The following is a 24488-nucleotide window of genomic DNA, read 5'->3' as shown; positions in this document are numbered from 1 at the left end:
GAAAATGAAAAAAATCTGCTCTGATTTCCTTAAATTGCTGATGATCCAGACAGATATTTTCCAGTAGGTAATGTGAATCGATTTAATCTACCACAACAAAAGACAGCATTGAAGGCGACGTCTCTCGTTTCCTTAATACTTTTTGCTTAGCACATCCTTTTTGAGAGAGACAAGAAGAAGAAATCTTGGTAACAGCATTGGTCGCAACCACCTGCATTCCCTTCTTTGGGAAGAGATGCTCCTGGCTTTCCAGTTGGTCTCCTTCGCCTACATCTGGATTACATTGATGCCAAATGCTTCTGCTGCTCCCGTCGCCCAGAATCCGCACCAGCAGTGCTCCTCTTCCATGGAGCAAGCCCGGTAAGAAACGCATAGCAGAGCCCATCCGATGATGGTCCAGTTTTGCTCACCAACTGCCTCAGACCTACTAGGAACGCAGAAACATGTCGCTAATGGTAGCACATCTTTGTGGTCATGTCTGTCTCTAGAGGCGGCACTCACTCATCAGCACATCACCACCCGCTGACTTCTGTAGCAGCAGCCTCCCGTGCCTCTGCCGGCATTTGTTGTGTTCATTTGTGGCCATTTTTATAAAAAGCAGCTTAAAAGTTGTTGGGGCTCCTCCCTCAGGGAATGTATTTCCTCAATGAGTAATACATATATTGCTAATAATGGTGCTTACTGAATGCTTCTTTAAAATATTTTTGAGTACAAGGTAATCTAAGCACCAGCTTCTTTTAATGTCAAAGATTGTAGGGTATATATGGTTTTATATGTTAATGAGCTAGTATTGAAAGTCAGGAAAGCTATTTTTGAAGAATAATTTTGATACATTAGAAATATTGTTTTGATTATCAACCTATCACTGCTGTTATCTGCCATTGAAAATTAAGAACATGTCTAGACGTGATACTGAAGGAGAGCGCTATATAATAGAATGACAATTACATCCCAGCTTGCCTGGGACTTCATAGGTCTTTGCAATCAAAGTTTCAGGAATCCCCTCAACCCTAGGCAAGCTAGAAAGATTGGTCGTCCTATCACCCATATACCTTGAACAACCACACCATGTTTTACAAAAGCCATCCCCTTTCAGCAAGTACCAGAAGGAGAAATTGAGAGGTGAAGACCAGTAACATCATCAAGTCAACCCTGGCAGTCCACGGGGTGACAGATGAGTGGCCAGATTGCCTTCACATCTTGAATATTTATTGGGCATTCACCACAAGATCAGGGAAGAGCACATAAAATTTTAATACGTGCCTTCTGAGGACTCAGGCTTAATGACCCAAAACAAAGGGATGGGGTAGGAGAAAGTAGAATCCTGATTCCTGCCCTGCAATTAAAATCAAGGACTACCTCCTGCACTTTCCTCCCATGCTTTGTTTCCAGACCCAGATCTGTGGAAATGTGAAATCTTGGTCAGTTTAACACTTTCTGAGTCTTCTTCAAGGCAACCAGCTGTGGAAATATTTGGGAGATGTAGAGTAATACCGCTAGACTTCATATTATCTTCAGATTCCCTTTTACATTCATGTAGTATATTTTATCTAATTTTAAAGAAATGGAGGTGGCTCAAAATAGCGCCTCACATTCAGGCAGTGGGAGATTTGGCCAGTCTGTTTTGTGAATGTGTAGGTGAGTTGAAGAAAGATTCTCACAGGACCTAATCCATCACATGAGCCCATGATTGGTACCAGAGTTGCTGCAGAAAAATCTTCCATTTGTACTTTCCTGGTGTCATTTAAGGAACAAGAGAAGAACATCAGTTCTTTGTGGTGGGACAGAAATTTGTGCTTGTGAGTTAAATGCTGTATTTTTTTTAGATCCTATTTAAAGAAAAAGTTTTATGGACTACACAGCCCAGACTTCCTCCAGAGGGAACCGCTCAGTTTCTGCTACATGGGGCCAAGCATGTTTGTTTTCACTTCTCTGTTCACTGAGGTGCCCCTTAGAGCCACCTGCAAGCAAATAATTCATTAAAATTTGTATCTACTGCTTTTGTTTTTCAAAGAGAAATCCTCTGGGGTCCTGGGGATTGAGTAAACGGTCACGCTGGTTCAGAAGTAACCACTTAAATTGGCACCCAGGCACTTCCCTGGGGTGAATACAATAATCCAGCCAGCCAATTTCCGTGCTGTCACTCAGCACGCTCTGATGCAGATTTTAAAGCATGGAGCAAAATACAGAATTGACTGTACAGGGTAGTTTCTAGAGTCAGGAGCCCAGAATTCTTATATCTTAATATGCAAGTGAATACTCTATTGTTCTTTGCCCCACACCCAACCTGATTATGAATAAGTACTGAATCAATTGATAAATAATCTACATTTTTTATAATACAAGAGAACTAATGGAGTGAACACAAAAGGAAGATACAGCCTTTCTTTGAAAATTATGAAGTAGATTTTTGTTAAAAATTACTTTGACCTCATATGAATTCTTTTGAGGCAGCTTTCACAGAATCAGGCTTTTAAGCGCTTTCTATTATTTTCATTTGTAGTATAACCTCACATTTGATCCAAAGAGTCCGCTTTTTAAATCAAAGCTTAAAAAATAAAACTTTTATTCAATGATTCCCTGGTTTCCTGAAAACAAAACAGAGCAATGTGTGAGTAAAGTAAGTTATGGAAGGTGCAAAAGTCCCTCTTTCCTAGGGAAAAAAGTTTGTCTGCCCAGAAGTGCAAAGAGGAACCGGCATACAGACTCACTGGAAGGATACTGTGGGAACGATGCACCAACTCTGGCCTAAGGAGTAGCCAGCAGAGAGCAGGAGTCGGCTCAGATGGGCTTGCAAGACCAATCACTACATTTTCAGGACATTTATAGGCCATTAAAAATGAATGTCATTAAAAGATAAATTATAAATCTACGATTAAATAAACTACTTTTAAAGTAAAAACCATCCATACCTAAAACTCCCTTCCTAATTATTTACTACATGTTACTATAATCCGCTGCTCTTGGTGTTACTTGGGTCCACTGGCGCTGAATGGGAATGCTCCAACACACTGTAATACAGCACACTATCCCGGGAGGCCTTACCGCTCTGTCAGGCACATCCGTAGCCTGACATTGGCCATGGGGGGAGTATTCACATCATGGAACTAAACAAATACTACCAATACTTTCCCTGAGCAGCCACTTGTTATACCTTTCCCAGCACATTCCTGAACATACCAGAAAAGCCAGGAGGACCCCAGGAATCGCAAACTCAGCGCTGCTTCAAGGGAGGCAGAAGAGAAGGCAGGCGGCAGGCGCTGCAGCCACAGGGCTCTGTGCTCCCCTGGTGGGAAGTGAGCAGTCAGGCCAATGCTTCTGTTACAGCAGGGGCACTGGAGCCCCGTGTTGCCAGATCTTCTGATTTCCCAAAGAAACAGGAAATTCACCTTTCCATGCTAAATTCTCTAATGTAACACACCAGGTGAGCTAGCCCCAGAATGTCTGCACCCCAGTTCCTAATCTGGTTAAATTTCTTCATTTCACCCATGAGGAAACTGGGGCCTCGTCACTGGGCTTGTGATCTAACAAGGGAGTGGGACTTTTACCTGGCTCTTCACACACAGAGTCACCTGCAGAGCTTTGTCTCTGGCAAAGGCTGGCCGGCTATAGTCAAGGGGATATGGCCAGAGGGCCGGAGTTCAGGACTGGTTCAGCCAAGTCACAAAACAAACTCCAGGAACACAGCACATACTCTCCCAGATGTCTCAGAAGCATTGGTACCTGCAAGTAAACATTGGATCTAAATTAGGCCACTTTTCTTAGTGATCAGAAATTGAACCAATTGATTTTCCCATTAGTTTATTCTTTGGATTTGAATCTATGTGATCTAATAGAATAGTCTTGCCTTGTTTTGTATTTTTTGAGGAAAAAATAATGTCTATAAAATATTTTTAAATTTTTGCCAACATTATTTGGAACTGGAAGCTAAGCCTGAGTGTGCACTGACTCATAATAGAGCTTAAATGAGAAAAATGCCAATGTTAGCGACAGAGTGTGCTTCCAGAATGATAAGGAGAATTCAGTGATAAGGTGGAGAGCTGTGACCGGGTCCTTATTCGGGAAAGATTCCAGATGGCAAGTCCAATTTGGCCTAGATAATTTACATTCATTATGCAAATAACACAGGAGCAATAATGGATTTTTACATAGAAAAAAAAAATACCAAAAATCCCAATTCCATGTTCACTGCTAAGCCTTTTTCAGATACCTACCTGATTTTTTTTTCATATTTAAAATGAGAGTATAGAAAGTATTTTGTGTTTTCTTTAGCATTTTCCACATTTCTTGATAGATATCATAATGGCATTTTAATCACTACAGTGTATTAATCTGAAATAATGAGAATTGCCTGCTTTGTGTTGAATATTTATTTCTAACTTTGCAGTTCTAAATAATATCAATAAGTATTTTGACACTTTTTTCATTTACCAATAAAAATTATAATTTTCCCAGAATTGCATTACTCAAAGCACATAAAAAGAACTTCTCAGTCCCTGAGATTTCTAATTTCTAAAGCAGTTTAGCAATATTTATATTACCACTTGCAAAGCACAAACGTTTGCATTTCATCAGAGATCCTCATCAGCATGGGACACTAGCATTATTTTTTGTCTTTTATTTATTAATAAGTACAAAGGAGTATAGTTTTAATTGGTATCTCACTGTTAACCATCTCAATTAAACATGTTCATATTTATTTGTTAATTATATCCACCCTTGTGTTAATAGTCTGTTCATGTTAGGCCTAGTTTTTCTCAGGTCCTGATTCTAGTTGATTAATCAAATATTTGACCTCTAAGGCCTTAGGAAAACAGTTTTACAAAGCATCCAGCTGAGTGTGACACAAGTAAAATGAGTTTTTTTTTCACTCCACTTGTCAAACTCCAGTGCCTTAGAATGCAATACATACACTAGCTTTGCCTCAAACATCTCTGGTTCATTTTAATTCTTTGCTTAACGTGTCCTCAGAGACTTTCTTAGTCTCCCTGAGACCAGCCTTTCCTTCCCTCTGACTCCCATTTTCCTAGTCTCAGCATTAGACTTCCTGGCACCGAGAAAAGGCACCAGCAAAGGCATCTGTTTCCTCTGTGTGATCCAGGAAGGAAAGGGTCCTAATGCAAAGAGGAAAATCAGAACTACTATTGAGACTGGCACCTACTGTTTCTCCATGTTCCTACTGCCCCCTGGAAAACACAATGACTAAGAACGCCACCGAAAAATCCTCCTGCAGACTGAGACTTCTTTGCTTGACAACATCAGGACAGAAACATCTAGAAAATTCTCTGCTCAGACAGAAGTTATCCAAAACCTTCCTCTTAGTTACCAGTGAAAATGAAGCCACGTTTCCTAGAATGGGGGAGAGGGCAAAAGACACACGTTAGTCTGAAATGACACTTATGTGGAGTAAGACTAGAGAGCTCTATGCTAAATACAACGCTCCTCTCTTAGGAACCCCTTCGTGAAGAGGATTTGCTTCTATCTCCCTTGTCTGCTTTGTTTTTGTCTTAATTTAATTAATTAATTTAATTAACTTTTCTGACTCTTACTGTGTGTAACATACTGGAGTCTGATTAATTCCTGGGTACTAAGAGACCTTCATAAATGTTGTTGAGGGAGTAGATTATTCCAGTCTAAATAGCACAGCCTTTTCCAAACTGACTGATCTCCTATTTTCTTTACTTTCAACAAAATTAAAGGAAGAACCTAATTAATATCAGGTTATAAATCACTAATAATAACTGTTGATGATAGACCATATAGGGTAAATGTTGAAAAATATGTAAGAAGGAATTTAAAGAATTCAGTAACATTGCTAAAACAATGCTTAAAAAATTTTGTCAAGTGTCATGTACTTATACATATATGAGCAAAATGTTTTGACACTGGCATCTATAAAAAAAGAAAATAGGAATAGAGCTTTTAATAAATCCAGATTCATTATAGCAATGAGTAAATACACATTTACTGATAAATAAGTAGGAAAATGCACAGTCAGTTCATTAAGAAACACATTTTCAGTAAAATTCAGTAAAGTTCAACACTTATATGAGTTGTGTTTTGCCCCATTTGTAATGGTCATATAAAATAAAAAGGTTAGTTTCACTGTACACACATTTTTGTTACAAAGAGGCATACAAGGTTATAAAATTCTATGGTGCAAATACAAATTCAAAGAAAACACAGAATAATTTAAAACTTCCGATTTTTGAAAAGAGCTTATTCATATATTTTTCAACACATAATATATTTATTGGATACATTTAAAGGATTATAAGTTTTATTGTAAGGTACCAATACTTAAATATTTTTAAAGTTTATGAAGGAGGGAGGCTTTGGCCTAGTGGTCAACATAGCAGCTGGGATATCTTCATCCGATACAGGAGGGCCTGGGTGTGAGTCCTGGCTCTGCTCCCAATTCCAGCTTCCTGCTAATGTAGACTTGGGGAGGCAGTAGGTGACGACTAAGTAGTTGGTCTGTCACTCACACTGGAGCCATAGGAACTCTCAGTTGAATCCTTCGCTCCCTGCTTTGAACTGGCCTTGCTGAGACATTGAGAAGTGAGCCAGCAGAAATGAGCACTCAGTCCCTCCTCTCCCTCTTCTCAAATAAAGAAAATAAATGTTTTAAAAGTTATAAAATGTATGATGAAAATTATAGATGTCTATTTAAATAAGTGTGTGAAGCAGAAGATTGTTTCCCAAAAAAGTTTTAGAGGACATAAAATCAACAAATTCAGGGAAATAGATGACACACAAAAAGGTAAAAATAGACAAATGTGGACCATCTCACTGTGTATCAGAAAAGCCCTCAGGTAAGAACAGGTGCATGTGCCTTTGTGTGCTGCCAAGAGAGCATTTCTTAACAGGCTCTGTGATCAGAGTTCTCGGGAGTCTTAATTAAGATTTATGTTACCCAATCTCTCCAAAGACTCTTAAGTGACATGCCACTTAGTTGTATTTTATAAAATATTACCAAAGCAATTCACAAATTTTCACGAGTTTCCAGCTAAAATTAGATTTCCATTTTTCTTAACACAACAACTAGCTAGCTTTTATTACATGCCTACTATTTTCTATGCCAGTTGTTCTTCTGAGAAATTCTTATAAATGCAAATTCTCATACCCCAAACTTATTGAATCAGAAACTCTGGGCACAGGGCCCAGGAAACCAGATGATTGGGATGTATGCCAAGGAAGACGATGTTTACAAGACATCTGGCTTGGTGCTTTGAACGTAGTAGGCCTTTAATTAAAAAAAAAAAAAAAAGCTAGCTGCTATCATTTTTAATAAATAGTTCATTCTAGCTCCTTAGAGATTTTTTCTACTTAAATTCTAGCTGTTAGCAAAAATAAGCCTGTGTGTTCAATTATTCATATTCATATTCAGTGACCTAACATGTTTAAAATCAAATTCATTGCCTTCTACCCAAAGTAGAGTTCTCCCAACCTCCTTAATTCTATCATTGGCAAAAATACATCTATAAACCACTGAAGGCTTCAGTCATAAGCTTCCCTATTAGAAGACCACAGTGGGTGATCTTAGGCCCTGATAAGCCTGGACATTTCTCTTCTACCAGCTACTTCAGGTCTGAAATTCTTCCCATCAAAGTCATTTTATTGAGTTAAAAGATCTCATCTCAGGTATTAACATCAACATCTAGACTTTTATTAGTGCAACAGCATGTCAGGTAGTCAGAGTGACTAGAATTCACCTAGTAGAGCCCTGAGGGCCTTCTATTATTACAGCTGCTGACCATGGTGATGGTGATGGTGATGGTGACAGGCACATTTTTCTGGAAAGAGGAGGAGAGCACAATCTTCAGCAGGAGTAGGCTCTTGCATGTCCCTCACAAAAGTGTTGCGTTCTCACAGATATGCTGCTGCCACAGTTTCAATATCCCTGGGATGTGAGTGTCACAGGGCAGAAAATGGGTAGGGAGGTCCAGCACCTTGTCCAAGTTCAAGGACCAGGTAGGGCTTTATTCGCACCACAGGACACTTTCAGAGAAAGGGCCACTCCCACATTGCCTTTGCCCCGAAGAACTGTGCGTGAACACAGAGCTCACCTACTTCACAGACTGACCCGGCATCAGGCCCCATCTTTGCCATCCCCTAAGTTCCAGAAGCTCCAGCAGAGTTCCTGCCTGCACTCTCAGGCTGCTCTCGTGTTTCCTGCACATTTTGTCTTTGGCAAACACTACTTTCATCAGTTGACAATCATGCAGTGTTAATTTTTTTCCACTGCCTTGGTGCAGAGATTACTCAGCTTCAAGGACCCAAGAATCACATCAGTAACTTGGTGAAATGTAGATTCCTAAACGCTGATTCCTTGGGTGTTAATTTATTTTTTTTTAAGATTTATTTTATTTATTTAAAAGACAGAGGTACAGAGAGAGGTAGAGACACAGAGAGAGGTCTTCCATCCGCTGGTTCACTCCCCAGTTGGCCACAATGACCGGAGCTGCGCCGATCCGAAGCCAGGAGCTTCCTCCAGGTCTTCCATGTGGGTGCAGGGGCCCAAGGACTTGGGCCATCTTCTGCTTTCCCAGGCCACAGCAGAGAGCTGGATCAGAAGTGGAGCAGCCAGGACTAGAACCGACGCCCATATGGTATGCCAGAGCTTCAGGCCAGGGCTTTAACCCGCTGCGCCACAGCATTGGCCCGGGTGTTAATTTAGTTGCTCTGGAATAGGAGCCCATGAATCTGAATTCTGATTAGAGGTAATTGGGATAGCCCAGGTCTAAAAACTATGTTTGGAGAAGCATTGCCTTCCATGCATTAAATCCAGACTCAATTTTTCATTTAAGGTGCGCCAAAGTTTGGTTTGCCTTAGCTGTTCTATGTTTATTTAATAAGGAGCAAATGTTGGCAGGCCTTTGGCTTAAGGTGAACAGAGAAAATGAGCTTTTCTGTATTTCCTTCATAAAATGCAATGTTGAGCACAGATGATTAGCCTAAATCAAAATATCTAGAAGCATGAGTAGCTCAAAAGTATTTTTTCCCTTTGAGGGGCAGCAGACAAGACAAGTGGAAAGGTGACAGTACCAAAGTGTGGCGCCCAAAACACAAGCAGCTTCTCCACATAGAGGAACACGATTTTGCAATGAGACCTGGATTTGGAGGTGAGTATTCTGTCTGCAAAGCTCACATCTAAACTTATTTGACTGTCAAAATGGAGTTGAAAATTTGAAACAAGATGAAAGCACAAAGATGATCATTTAAAAAATATTTAGAAAGATCTTAAGAATACTTGATCAATTACCCATTTTTAAATTGACCAGAAAAACTCATTTTTCTACTATATACACTGTTGTAAATGGATACATCTTCCTATATACCAAACCATTGTTTTCAATGAAATCTGGAAGTTGGATTACTTGCTGTTATTCATAAAATCGGACTGAATATTACTTAGCACTGCAATGCTTGGCTTTCCCGGAAGAACTGATGTGTCAAAGCCATGGTTCCCTATGAACTACTTGTGCTGCATTTTGTTTTGTTTTCGTCTCTTTATCACTTTTAGCAATTGACATTGACCCAAGTCTTCAGTGCACTATCTCATTCCATCTCCATAAGGATCAATGATACAAGCACTATCATATCCTTCCATACCCCAGTGTGGAAACTAGGGCTTAGCGAGTTTAAGACGTGCCCAGACCATGACAATGCTAAGTGCTGGAACCAGGTGCAAGAGCAGGGAAGTAGGATGGAAGAAGGTCTTGCTAGAGGTGCACAGATGGGACAAAGCCTTTTTTCCCTTCCCATGGTTTATAATAGTTGCATCGCTGAGAGTGCCAAGTCTCCTAGCCTAGCAAGGCACAGCTTCGGGGAAACCAACCAGCTAAACGGAGCTCTCCAGCTTACTGCTCAATCCACTCTGCCTCTTCTTTGATTGATCCAAAGCTTCTCATTTCCATAAATCCTGAACTGAGAAATTTTCAGAGACGTGCAGATGAGGGAAGTATGGATGAGGGTGTGAAGCAGGCTCCTCCACAGTAGAATAGGTACTGCTTACCTCTGATAAGTAACAAGAGCTTCAAGAGCTCAGGGCTGGGTGGGAAAGAGCTCAGGGTCGGGTGTTGAGGTTATAACCAAGGCAAGTGCCACAGGCATGTGGATTCCTTCCACAGAGAATGAATTTGTTTACAGATAAAATAAAAATGTGTATAAGGTAGTTGTTGTATTTTCTTTTTTAATTAATTTATTTATTTGAAAGCGTTACAGAGAGACGAGGAAAGGTAGAGATCTTTCATCTGCTGGTTCACTCCCCAAATGGCCTCAATGACCAGGACTGAGTCAGGCTTACCCCAGGAGTCAGGAGCTTCTTCCGGGTCTCCTCCATGGGTGCTGGGGCCCAAACACTCACTCAGGCCATCCAGTTGTTAGGTTGAAGGTTGGTTTATTAGAATTTGCTTAACTTCCTGGAAGGCACTGGGTTACAATTCTATGGGTCTGATCTTGATGAGTGAGCAGCTGTAGCCAGCCTTAGAACCACCTGGAGGCTCTGATAGCAGATCACCGGGCCCCACCCCCACGAGGTCTGGGTGGGGCCAACAATTTGCATGTCCAACAAATTCCTAGGGGAGACTGAATCCCTGCAGTATATTACCAGCATCAGATTAAACCCTGGTGAGTTTGATTTTTTTTTCCAGAACATTTCTCACACTAATTAGATCTCAAATTAGGATTTTAGAAGCCTTGAAATGAGGCAGGTTTGGAAATAGGTCAGTTTTCATTTCCTTCTGAGACTATTTACTTAGCTCTCTGTTGTATCTTCCTTTTTCTGCTAAACACACTTGAGCCCTTAACTAATTTTCAGAAAGGCCTGTTTCTTCTCTGAAAAGTTTGGATAGCCCCCTCTACCGTCGTCAGGCAGGTATTTTGTGCTTTGGTCTCTGTAAGATCCCACCATTTAGTGAGAATCTTCAGAGAAATTTGCCAAGTGATTGATCTTTTCAGACACTAGAGGGCGCCAGTCCCACGAGAATGACGAATCTGGCGGCTCCAGAGCTGCGGTTGGAAGCTCAGCTTGAGGTGGTGTTGTTCAACACCAATTCCAAAAGCCCCCTTAATTCTTCTCAGGTTAGGTTCCTCAATTAAGTAAATTCCTATCTAGAGGTAAGGGCTTTTGTGGGGATCACTGTAGGCCGTTGAAAGCTAGAAAGACTGAGAGAAGAATGAACGTCTTGGATGTGCCAGCAGCCTGGAGATGCCTTGTTACTAGAAGTGTCTGGAGGCCACCTGCAGGATCAGCAGGGAGCTAGAAATGCCGACACCCAGCACCGCGCCCCCGCCCCCTGCGCGCACCAAACTTTGGAATCAAATCTGCAATTTAACAAGATCCCCAGGTAGTAGGCACACAGGTAACCATTAAGAGCCCACACTTTTCTTGTATCTTCAAATGTTTATGCCTTCATTCCTCATCCTCTAAATCATCCCATTCCCAGAGTAACAGAAAGTTGGCCACGCATTTTCACTTTGCTTGATCTGTTAGAGATGCACATTAGGATTTTCCAAGTGAAAATTCATTTTTCTGTGTATTTTATTAATTCATTTAAGAGAAAGATCTTCCACCCACTGGCTAACTCTCCAAATGCCCACAACAGCTAAGGCTGGGCCAGGCAGAAGCCGAAAGTCAGAAACTCCATCTGGATCTCCATTCTGGCTGGCACGGGTCCAAGCTCTTGGGCCGTCACCACCTGTCTCCCGGGGTGGGGGAATTGGGGACAGAGCTGGGATTCAAACCCAGGCAGTCTGGCATGGGACGCAGGCATCCCAAGCCATGTCCTAATCACTAGGCCTAAATCCTGCCTCTGTGAAAAAATGCATTTTTGAATTTATTTTTCCTGAGGCTATCTTGTGGGGTTATTAAAAATACAATTGAAATGTGCTACTTAGTGACAGATGGCAAATCATCTCACAATTAAGAAATGTTTCTGACAGTCATACACTGAGGCTAAATCGTGACCAAATGGCCTACATGTTCAGGCAGAAAAATCCACAAATTCAGTCAAAAGTGTCAGTCCGATCACCATGTGAAACGTAGTTCTTAGCCTTTTGCCTGTCCTGGTCGGAACAGCTTCTCCTACAGCAACCCATTTCTCTGCTCCCTCATGGCGGCCATCCTTGGGGAAATCGGGCTGCGGGATGCCAAAGACAAGCCTTAATTTATCTTCTCTTTCTTGTGTCCAGAACACAAACACATGCACATACTTCTTTCCTCTTGAGCGAAATGTAACTTCAGCACTTCTCCTGCCTTAATGTGTTTTCCTAATTAGCTTTAACATTAAAACCAGCTGCTACTGCAGTGTTTTTTACTTTTATAAAGCATTAGAAGATTAATTGACTCATTATGTGGAAACAGGAGGATATAAATTTCGGGGAGCTTTTTGTTTAACTTGGGTTATAAATTGCAGCTCATTTTCTTTATTTATGTTTCTCCTACCCAGTACATCTCCTATCACTGAGAGCTTTGTTTTACTCTTAGAGATGATCATTTCTTTGTTTCTTCAAAGTGAAATCAATTCAGCATCTAGATATGGCTACGTCGTGAAGACAAAGGCTAGAGTTACAACAGCTGTTAGAACAGGCTCTGCTGGTCCAATAAGAGGCCTATCTTGGGAATCAAAAGACCTGGCTGTAACCCTATCATTAGCTAGCTTTGGGTTTTGGGCAAGTGTCGCAACCTCTCTGAATTTGAGTTTCTTCATTTGTCAAGTAGAGCGGAAATCAGTTCTACCCAGCTAAGTGGCTGTAATGATCACAGGAAATAATATATAGTGTATTTTAAGTGTACTAAACAAATAAATTAAATAACTTGAATTTAACCCTCCTTATTCTAGCCTCCATACAAACCAGATGTGTTTTTATGCATATAAGGATTATAAAAAGGCAAGATCATAAAACACAAGCCTTCATTCATCTTTACCAGTTAATACCCAGTTGCTGAGTCTGAGAAATTAGTAATATAATCATGAAGGTTAATGTTGATATCATTTTTTACTCCATGTTAAATGCTTTATATCTCTAATGGCTGAGTTTTTATCCAATTATTCGTGCTGTTACTACTGATCCAGTAGATAAGGATAAGGTGGTCGTTAAAACATTTGGGCGGGGTTAGGCTAAGGACTGGACTATTCAGAGCCCCACAGCAGCCCTATCATGTAGGTACCATATGTTTATTTCCTAGCTTTTACAGATTAGCAAACTGAGGTATGAGGAGTTCAGAGATCTGCAGAAGTTTGGCTGTGTCTCAGGTTTTACGTGACTACAAATCCATGATGTTTAACCCTTCTGTGTGATAGCCACCTTTCCCGTGACTCTGCTCCTTGTCTGTAAAAGGACTGCTCTTGGGAACTTTTGTCCTAGGATTCTGTGTCTTGCCTTTTCTTGCCCCTCACCCTCTACTCTGAACTCAGGAATACCACAGGTTCTTAGCACAAGGAGTAAGGCCCACTGGATCATGGAGCTCAAAGGAAACAGAATAGGACCAGATAATACCCCAGAATATTTTCCTTGGGGACAGAGAGCAGAGAGCACATCCCAACGAGCACAGGATAACCGAGGAGGACGGAAAGAAGATGGCCAAGATATTCACAGGAACTCATTCCTAGAGGACCCTGGCCAGCCTCTCAGGCCGGCCTCCAAGCAACCTGGGGCTCCAGCGCCTCGCCCGCGGCAGTGTGCAGAGGTCCTGTGTGGCAGCTTCAGGAGCCTGCCCGCAGGCTTGCAAACATAGCCAGCAGCATCCAAGTTGTCCTCTGGTTTTGTCGGAAATAAATGATGGAAAGCACTGTATCTTCCTGTTTCCCCCTGAGTGAAGGGTGGACTGATTGTCTGAATGTTTGAGTGTGGAATTGAAATAGTGGCTTATTTTCCTAAAAGCAGGTTCACATTTTTGGTTAATTATAGTAGCAGTGAGATTTATTTTGTGCCACTTGTTAAGCACTAATTAAGTTCGGTAACTATGTCACATCTGGTCCTCAATTGTGTCTCCAAGGTGGGCATTCACTCAGATTTTATAGATAAGGATGCTAAGCTTAGAGATGTTATTTACACTAGGTCAGGTAATAGTCATGGAATTGGGTGTTCAGATTCTGATCTATGTGACTCCAAATTTTGTCTAAGACATGTGCCACTTCTTTAAAACCTTTCCAAATCTTTTGTTATGTTGGAGTATTGGAGTTAATGGAAGGATTTACTCACCAGGAAGTGCCAGGTAGGACCATGAACAAGATATTTTCATGAAACGTTATTTTGGTAACCCTAGTAATGTAAGGGGGAAAATAAATAAAATTAAAATGCATAAATAAGAAACTAGCAAACCATATGAAGAATAATACTTAGTTGTTCCCAAGTTACCATTAAGCATTGTGATAGAATTGTCATTGTTAGTGTTATAGGATGTGATGCATCCAATATTGGCAGGAAGAAGTTGGTGGGTAAGATGCAAATAAAGTATCCTCAGGCCTAAAGCTATATTTGAGTGAAAGGCCAGTGCCTGGCCAACTGAAACCTTTCCAAATAAGGAATGCATTGAAGGTAAGTACTTCAGGAACAAAAATGGGCATCTGACATTGAGAAAATGAAGGTAACATTGGCAATTAATGGGAGATTCACGGGAGAGACAGGGACTGGCAATACAATTTACACTGCATTGTGCATTTAAAAAGCTGTTGAATTGTATCCACATTTATATCACATGTCGCACATTCGACTGTTCTTGGCCCAGAATGAAGCTGTTCAGGCCTGACCCTGCTACCTCCCAGAACCATGGCTAAAACGGGCAGCTGGGATCCATTCAGGCAATAGTCACATTTTTTCAACAACAGTTGACTCTGTAGACAATGAAGTTTAATTGAGAAAGGCTCCTTATGGGAACAAACATGTGAAGATTATGTATAAGTATATAAATTATTTTAACATATACTCATGTAGGTATCAAATTTAATACACAAAACTAAATGACGAAGTTACTAACATCAGTTTCCCTTCACACAGGAAGTGGTGAAACCTTTGTCAGGAGTCACTCGGAAAAACTGTAGCTTAGTCTACTCTGGGTTCCCTTGTGTTGTTGTTTGGGTTTTCTGGGCTCATGAACTTGATTCAGAGAGACTCAGTTTCAGACAAGTCTTAGCGGCTTTCTGGCTACAATTGCTCCAGTGCCAACTTTCAGTCCGTTCTCATCAAATGTGTTTCTAAGGATGTTTGCTTCTCTCCAAATGCAGCCTGTGGTAGCTGACAATCAGCAAAGGGACACTTCTGACTCGGCATCTGTGGGACGCACCCACTGCACTATCATCTGCATTCCTCCAGTCTGTCAACCACTACATAAAGGGAAGGTGGATTGATTTTGGCCAGAGAGAAAATGTTTTGACACAGCCCAGGGTCAAGGCCTCTGTGACACTCCCCGACTCTAAGAGAGACCATTACAGTGAGAAGTATAAATCTGTATGCTCTGAACTTCGTTCCTTTTTATGTCATGACTAGCTAAAAAATAGACATAAAAAATAGAAATAAACTGGAACACCACTTCTATCCTCTAGAAGGAAAATATTGAAATGTTCCCAAGCAAATGACCTATGATCACTGGAATAACATTTATTACACACATGCCTTTATTCTGATTGAATGTACATTAACTGATTCAATACATAATGGAAGAATGTTCCATTAAACTTGAAAAACAATTCTTTGCAACCTATGACTGTTGATCTTTCTCTACTTTGAATGTTTCTCAAATAATTGTGCTGCATTTCTCAACGAATTACCTATTCTTCCAAAGGTTCACCGGTGCCCGTAGGTATAGATGTCCAGGTTGAAAGCATTGACAGCATTTCAGAGGTTAACATGGTAAGTTTCCCCAAGGGATATTGGTCTTTTTCTGAAAGGGTAGAAACTGAATAGTGTCAAAATCATGGGTGTTTTAATAAATCATTTTAATTATGTATATTATTTATCTTTCCTACTTTGCTTAATAATAGCACTGTGGTTGTTTTTTTCTATCCTGCTCTCTGCCCTTGGATTTCTTTCCTACTCATCTCTTTTTCCCCCTAATGGTTTTACAGCAGTGGGCAATCAAGAACATTATGATAAAGTTATCTGTGTAACATGAACTGAGAATAACTGTATAAACATGATTATAATGTATTAGAGTAGGAAATCACATCTATGAATCCTTAAGCATAAAATAATAGGCCCTTGTACCAGGCTTTATTAACTGCTTCCACGTGTTTCAGTTGACATTAATTTTGTTCAGCTGTAGATAATTAGTGACAGAGAACAAAGGATTTTTTTAAATGCGTGAGAATAAAACTTTAAGAAACTTTTGTCTATTCCCTTATATTTTAAATATTTATTTATTTATTTATTTGAAAGGCCAAGTTACAAAGAGGCAGAGGCAGAGACAAAGACAGAGATGTCTTGCATCTGCTGGTTCACTCCCCAAATGGCTGCAACATTGGGCTGGGCCAACCCCAAAGCCAGGAATCAGGAGCTTCCTCCCAGTCTCCCATGTTGGTACAGGGGCCCAAAGACTTGGGCCATCTTTGACTGTTTTCCCAGGCGTATTAGCAGGGAGCTGGATTGGAAGTGGAGCATCCAGAACTCAAACCGGCACCATTATAGGATGCCAGCACCACAGGCAGTGGCTTTGCCCACTGTGCCACAGTGCCCGCCCCTATTCCCCTGTATTTTAGGAAGAGACTAGGATTATTTTATTTTGCAACATAACAGCTGCATTTTCATAAGGTATTGTTCATGAATTACTACCCAGGAAACTTCAGACTGTTCAATGGTTGCTATCCTCACCCTTCCTTTTAGCCCTTTCCTGCCTTCTGTCATTTGTATGCCTTCCCTTTTCATTTTTTCATTCCCACCCTTAACTTGGCTTTAGCATTTTAGCTTTTTTATGTTTTAATATCCCCTATCATAATTCTTCCATTTTATTTCCTTTATTTCTACTTGAGAACCAACCTCCTTGTCTACATAATTTTTCATTTAAATAATTTCTCATTTAAGTAATTTCTATAATTTTCAGGATCTCCCCCTAAAAAAGAATAGTTAACACCATCACCAACTTACATGCACAAGCACCTACATGCTTCTTTGCATCTGTTTCCTTTTGACGTCCTATTCTTCTGTGAATTTATTGATATAGTAGAGTTCCGTTTAGCCCCTTTCAGCTTATTTTTCTGTGCCAAATAATGAATGTCTTTATAGTTTCAAATTCTCAGTGTCTGTTTCCTTGTTCTTACCTGATTGCTCAATGTTCATATATTTCACTCACTCCATCTTATTTTGTTCTCCTCAATTGTGCTGTCTTTTTCATCACTCATTTCTTACGTTTGTGTCTTTTATTTTATTCGTTTGAAAGGTAGAAAAACAAAGAGAAATCTCCCATCTACTGGTTCATTCCCCAAGTACCCTCAACCGCTAGAAGCCAGGAACTCAATCAAGTCTCCCACATGGCTAACAGGGAACAAAATTACTTGGGCCATCACCTGCTGCCTCATGTGGTACACAGTTGCCAGAAGCTGAAATCACAAGTGGAGAAAGGGCTCAAATTCAGGCACCTCACATGGGACTCAAGCTTCCAAGTAGTGTTCTAAACTCTGTGCTGAACACTCGCCCCCTTTTGTTTCCTATCAATATTATACCACGCCCAAGTGTTAATGGCAAGGGTCTTATCAGGTACCTACTCCTTAGATGCAGATTATGGATATGTTTTGATTTGCTTTTTTTTAAAAAAAAGATTTATTTATTTATTTGAAAATCAGAGTTACACAGAGAGGAGAGGCAGAGAGAGAGAGAGAGGTCTTCCATCTGCTGGTTCACTCCCCAGATGGCCACAACGGCCAGAGCTGTGCAGATCCGAAGCCAGGAGCCAGGAGCTTCTTCCACGTCTCCCAAGTGGGTGCAGGGGCTCAAGGACTTGGGCCATCTTCTACTGCTTTCCCAGGCCACAGCAAAGAGCTGGACAGGAAGCGGAGCAGCCGGGTCTTGAACTGTTGCCCATATGGGATGCCGGCACTTCAGGCCACAGCGTTAACCCACTGCGCCATAGTGCCGGCCCCAGGTTTGGTTTTCCTTTGGGTTTCAATTTTGTATTCAGCTGAATGTTAGTTTTGTTCACCACCACTACCATCACCCAAAGTACTAAGCAGTCTAATTTTTGAATCCTCTAGAGAGAGCCTGTGCCTTGTCGAGTTTGCCCTGGAAGCCATGCCTTGCTGTGCTCTTTGAAGCCTGCTGCTTTGTTGAAATCACTCACCTGGTCCTTGGCGCCCTATGTGATTGCAGCCCTAGGCAGATGCTCATTGTCCTTCATTCTCCACTTAAAATAAAGCAGCCTGGGGTTTTGTTTTGTTTTGGTGTTTAATAAAGCCCAGGATTACCACTACCAAAAATGGGGAAAAGTTAAACTGCTTTCTTTTCAAACTCCATTTCCATCTTGAAAATTTAGTTAGTTGTTTTTCCAATCTGTTCATTTAATAGGTATTTTTATTTCTGTCAACCTCTGGGCTTCGTTCACTTTTCTGGAATCTTTTACATGTGTGTCCTTATGAAATGTTCAGAAGTTGCTTTTGGATACTTTTTGGAATGACAGTATTTCTGATAATTGTAACATATACAGTGACCTATAGAATAAAGTTCTGAAATTTAGATCTTTTATCTTTATAATGTGCAAATATCAGAATTAAAGATAAAATATGAAAGGAGAATTAGAGAAAACAAGCAAAGTAAGCGTCTCCAAGGGGCAGGACCTAGAAAATATAAAGTACTAAGATCAAATAGCATTTCCTGTATATACTTAAGGATATTGTTATTGATAGGGATTCCTCTAAAGCATTAACTGAATGACAAGTTCAGGGCACAAAAATTTCAGAGATTTTTGTCTAAACAAAAATCTTCTGTGACCCACTGTACCTCATTTCAGTCTGTAAACTCAGCTAGCAATCCTGCTAGTCCTCATCATTGCCTAATTCAATATTTATTTCAGTTCAATACAAGCCTTAGATTAAACTTCCTTTGTTTTGCCATCCTGCTCTCAGAGTGTCAATAGGACTCTACTCAGAAGGCCTGATCTAGAATATTTTGACCCTTTCCTAACCAAAGGCAATTTGTACTGATACTCTCTAGCCATTCCTACTACATGAACAGCTCTTATCTCTCTTTTTCTGGCATAATATCCAAGTTATTTCTGAATGACCCAATCTGCATCTAAAATTCTCAATGTCTCTACTCTTCAGTACCTAATACTGCTCATCTTTTTTTTTTTTAAAAAAAAAAAAAAGTATTGATTTATATATTTGAAAGTCAGTTATGGGCCGGCGCGGTGGCGCACTAGGTTAATCCTCCGCCTGTGGCGCCAGCAGCCCATATGGGCGCCAGGGTTTTAGTCCCGGTTGCTCTTCTTCCAGTCCAGCTCTCTGCTGTGGCCCAGGAAGGCAGTGGAGGATGGCCCAAGTGTTTGGGCCCTGCACCTGCATGGGGACCAGGAGGAAGCACCTGGCTCCTGGCTTTGGATCAGCGTAGCTCGGGCTGTTGCGGCCATTTGGGGGGTGAATCATCAGATGGAAGACCTTTCTCTATGTCTCTCTCTCTCACACTGTCTGTAAGTCTACTTGTCAAATAAATAAATAAATAATCTTAAAAAAAAAAAAAAAGAAAGTTAGTTACAGAAAGAGAGAGAGATTTTCCATCCCCTGATGTCCACAACAGCCAGGGCTGTGTCAGCCTGAAGCCAGGAGCCAGGAGCTTCCTCCAGGTCTCCCACATGGGTGGTAGGGGCCCAAAGACTTGAGCCATCTTCCACTGCTGTCGCAGGCACATTTTCAGGGAGCTGGACTGGAAGAGGAGCAGCACCCACATGGGATGCTGGCATCGCAGGCAGTGGCTTTACCTGCTGTGCCACAGTGCTGTTCCCTGGACTTCATCTTTCCCTGAATGCGGTTAGCTTTCCTGTTTGCTATCAGTTCAAGCTGTGACGGGTTCACCTTGCTCAGTCTGAAAGTGCTTTCTAATCATCGGTGCCCTCCCCTCAGTGTTTGCTTGTTTGCTTGTTTGCTTGTTTGCTTTCCATTATTATCTTCTCACCCTCTTTGTCCCACTCCCTCTGCCCCACCCTAAATTCACTTTCAGTCCCTTTTGTTTTGCTCTGCTCCCAGCATGCTGTTCAGCCAGCTCCTCCTCTTGGTAATAGTATCAGCTGGTGGTGACACTGCTCTGTCGCTGATATACAGCCATGTCTGCTATTTGACTTCATAAATTCAGTACCTGCCCAGTGGCCTTCAGATCAGATTGAACATCTAATTGTAAATGCATGCTTGTTAAGGCAATCTGTGCTGTAACCCACACAGTTCCCTATAGAGTAATGTTATGTCAATGAATGAATCATTCTATTTATTTGCCCTTACCCTAATCCAAAATTATACATGTCTAATGCTCTCAGATTAAGCCAGAGCAATAATACAATGTACCTCTATTCTGAACCTAGGAAAAACAAACTAGCTCATAATTATAATGACTTATTTATAGCTTGCTGAGATATATTCTTTGTATGATAAATTCTGAAGTCCTCTTATATTCATCAGCTCAAGGATTAGTGTTGGGAAGTAAGAGATGGTGATAAGTAAAGAATTGCGAAAGGTGAAACATAGTATCATTGTCCATACCCAGTGACTTGGTTGAAGCCAGGAGAGTTTCTGTTAAAACAGGCAAAATGTTAAATGTAATCTCTAAGAACCAAACGAAACTCAAATCATAGACTAGGTTGTTAATTTGTTGCTAACATATTTTTTTCCTCTCATCTGTGCATTCTTACAACTGCAGTGCACCCTGCACTGAATCAGAATCTCTGGGAATTAGCTTCTGGGGAATATGCCATTTTAACAAACTTCGCAGGTGATTCTTTCACACACTAAACTTTGAGAGGCACCATTTCATGATATTCTGTCTCTCAAGAGGAAGATCACTGTCTTTGTCCCAGGACCTCTGATAACTTGCTTTCTACCAAAAGCTCCAATAACTGGTATATTCATATTTTTATGGCACTGTAGTTTATTCCATTTAGAGGATTATCTTTAAAAAATAATACAAGGTCACGAATATAAAATCTACTTTTAAAGTGAATATATTTAGATTTATAAAAGAAATCCCAATAAAAAAGCAATCAGAGTGGTGCTTCAGGTCCATTTCTTTGGAGAGCTCTAGGTAATTTACCCACAAGCTGATGTCGTCATGCTGCCTGTTATAACCTGACTACCCTTCCCCAGCCTGAATGCTCAGTAACTTCTAGAAACTCTCAACACTCACCAGAGTCCCTGTAAAGGAGAAGCTCAAAACTTCAACTCATTAGCTTTACACCAAACATACTTGAAAATACAATAGTATAAGCCCTAACTCTTGTTTAAATTTTAAGTTATACAGGTTTCATGCATTTCATCTATACAGATTTAGGAACATACTGATACTTACCACCCTGCCTTCCCTGCCACCCATACTCCAACCTTTCTTCCTCCTCCCTCTCCTATTCTCCACTCTTAATTTTCACAAAGATCTATTTTCAGTTTACTTAATACACTCATAAGGTTAACCCTATACTAAATAAAGAGTTCAACAAATATTTTGAAGGAAAAAAAAAAAAAAACCACTGTTCCTCAACAGAAGAGACATGGGTTGTAAACAATTATTGAATCTTAAAATGTCCATTTCACTCTAATATATTACATTTTAGGTATTCTGTTAGTTACCCCAGATCAGGGAAAACATATGTTATCTATCTTTTGGGGACTGGCTTATTTCATTAAGTATAATGGTTTCTAGTTTTATCCATTTTGTTAGAAAAGACAGGATTTTATTTATTTTATTTTTTTGCAGCTGAGTAGTACTCCCATAGTGTACATATACCATAATTTCTTTATCCAATCAACAGCTGATGAACACCTGGGTTAACTCCATATCTTAGCTATGGTGAATTGAGCTGCAATGAACATGGAGGTTAAGATAATTCTTTCATATGGGATGGCTGGGTCATATGGTAGGTCTGCATTCAGATTTCTGAGGTATCTCTATACTGTCTTCCACAGAAGCCACTAACTCTTAAGTCATTGACACCAATGTCCATCATTGCTAGCACTAAAGGTATTGCAGTGGTCATCCTGAACCGCCTACTGGTTTTGATTGGTCTGTTTTTCTTTCTGCCTAGGACTTTACAATGACTTTTTATCTCAGGCATTACTGGAAAGATGAGAGGCTCTCCTTTCCAAGCAGAACAAACAAAAGCATGACTTTTGATCATAGATTGATCAAAAAGATTTGGGTGCCTGATGTCTTTTTTGTCCATTCTAAAAGATCCTTTATCCATGACACAACTGTGGAGAACATCATGCTGCGAGTACACCCGGATGGAAATGTCCTCTTCAGTCTCAGGTAAGGAGCGCTTGCTGTCACCTCTGGCTTCCTTGCACAGCAATCATCTACCCTCAAAGCTGACTGAACTCACAGCACTGATGTCTGGTTCATGATGCTGGAAACTGAGGCACAAGCAAAAGATGGGTTTTTTCCTGCCTTCTAAATTTAGATTTTTTAAAAATAGTCTCCTCTTCTAGCTATAACTCAGGCATGTGTTGACTGGACAAATGAAATTCTTATAAGTCTGACACACAGTTTATAGGTACTTTTCTTTCTTGCCCACTTCCCTCTTGCATCCAGTCAAGCAATCTTGGGAATGTTGGGTTTGTTAGATAATTTTCTTCGCTATCTCCTTCAATTTTCATGGAAAGTTATAGTCATCATCCAAGTTACTGCTATTTAATCACTTTTTCCTTTTATAAATTTAAAACATTTGTTTCAACAAGTGTTGCTATAACAGCTCCATAATTTTATATTTTTATTTTTAATTGATACATAGTAATTACACAAGTTTATGAGGTAGAGCGTGGCATTTCAAGTCATATATATAATGATCACATAAAGGTAACTGTATATCACCTCAGACATTTATCATTTCTGTAGGCTAGAAACATTTAAAGTCCCTTTTTTTCCTAATATCTATTTTGAAAATACTCCATTAGTTGTCATCAACCATAGTTATCCTATTGTGACATGGAACATGAGAAGTTATTCCTCCTATCCACCTACACACCTACACCTGTTAACTAGCCTCTCTCCACCCCTCACCCCACACCCTTCCCAAGCTCTAGTAACCAATGTTCTATTCTCTATTTCTTTTATATCAACTTTTTAATATGCACATGAAAGAAAGGACATGCAGTATTTGACTTATTTACTTTACTTAACATTAGGTCCTCTAGTTCCATCCATTGTGCAGCAAACAACAGACTTTCATTCATTCTTTTTATGGTTAAACACTATTCCATGTATGTATGCAACACATTTTTTTTATCCATTCATCCATGGATGGACATCTTGGTTGGCTCCATGTCATGGGTATTGCAAATAGTGCTGTAATAAACTAATGAGTGCAAATGTTTCTTCCATATATTGATTCAACTTCCTTTGGATATATTCCCAGTAGTGGGAATACAGGATCCTATAGTAGTTGCATTTCTAGTCTTTTTAAAATATTTTTTCTTTTTTTTTTAGATTTATTTATTTTTAGATTTATTTACACATAGAGGAGAGGCAGAGAGAGTGAGAAAGAGAGAGGGAGAGAGCGAGAGAGAGAGAGAGAGAGGTCTTCCAGAGGTTCACTCCCCAGTTGGCCACAATGGCTGGAGTTGCACCAATCCGAAGCCAGGAGCCAGGAGCTTCTTCCAGGTCTCCCAAGTTGGTGCAGGGGCCCAGGGACTTGGGCCATCTTCTACTGCTTTCCCAGGCCAGAGCAGAGAGCTGGAAGGAAGTGGAGCAGCCGGGTCTTCAACCGGTGCCCATATGGAATGCCGGCACTTCAGGCCAGGGCGTTAACCCGCTGCACCATAGCACCAGCCCCTTAAATATATTTTTAAAAAGATTTATTTTCTTCATTTGAATGGATGAGTTAGAGAGAGAGAGAGAGAGAGAGAGAGAGAGAAAGGGAGAGAGAGAGATATCTTTCATCCACTAGTTCACTCCCCAGTTGGCCACAATGAAGGAGGTAGACCAGGCCAAAGCCAGGAGCCAGGAGACCCATCCAGGACTCCCACATGAGTGCAGGGGCTCAGGGTCTTGAACAATCTGCTGCTACTTACCCAGATGAGTTAGCAGGGAGCTAGACTGCAAGTGGAGCTACCAGGACTTGAATCGGCACCTATGTGGGATGCCAGCATTGCAGGCATCAGCTTAAATCATTAAGCCACAGGGCTGCCCCATCTGGTTTTTTGAGTAACTTCCATACTATTCTCCATAATGGCTCTAGTAATTTGCATTCCCCCAAAAAGCATATGTGATTTCCCCATTCCATTCTTACCAGCATTTTTACCCTATTTTTTTTGAAAATAACATTTTTAACTAGGCTCATTGTGGTTTGATTTGTACTTCCCTGA

At 40.5% G+C, this 24488-nt stretch overlaps 1 protein-coding gene across 4 annotated transcripts in view; it reads left to right on the top strand.

The window, feature by feature from the left end:
• The first annotated feature begins 227 nt into the window (after positions 1-227).
• Positions 228-24488, top strand: part of GABRR3 (gamma-aminobutyric acid type A receptor subunit rho3) — a 79266-nt gene continuing 55005 nt past the window's right edge. For 2 of the 4 annotated variants that reach the window (XM_070071949.1, XM_002716748.4), the window contains exons 1-4: positions 228-360; positions 9013-9125; positions 15788-15855; positions 22211-22434. In XM_070071949.1, coding sequence (XP_069928050.1) covers positions 236-360; positions 9013-9125; positions 15788-15855; positions 22211-22434 — 530 coding nt within the window. In that variant the 5' untranslated portion in view covers positions 228-235. The remainder of the gene's footprint in view (positions 361-9012; positions 9126-15787; positions 15856-22210; positions 22435-24488) is intronic. The other 2 variants (XM_070071947.1, XM_070071948.1) reach the window with 2 other exon arrangements.

Source organism: Oryctolagus cuniculus, chromosome 4, assembly GCF_964237555.1.
Source record: "Oryctolagus cuniculus chromosome 4, mOryCun1.1, whole genome shotgun sequence".
Lineage (NCBI taxonomy): Eukaryota > Metazoa > Chordata > Mammalia > Lagomorpha > Leporidae > Oryctolagus > Oryctolagus cuniculus.
Note: the sequence above shows the minus strand (reverse complement) of the source record. Positions and strands in the feature narration are given on the sequence as shown.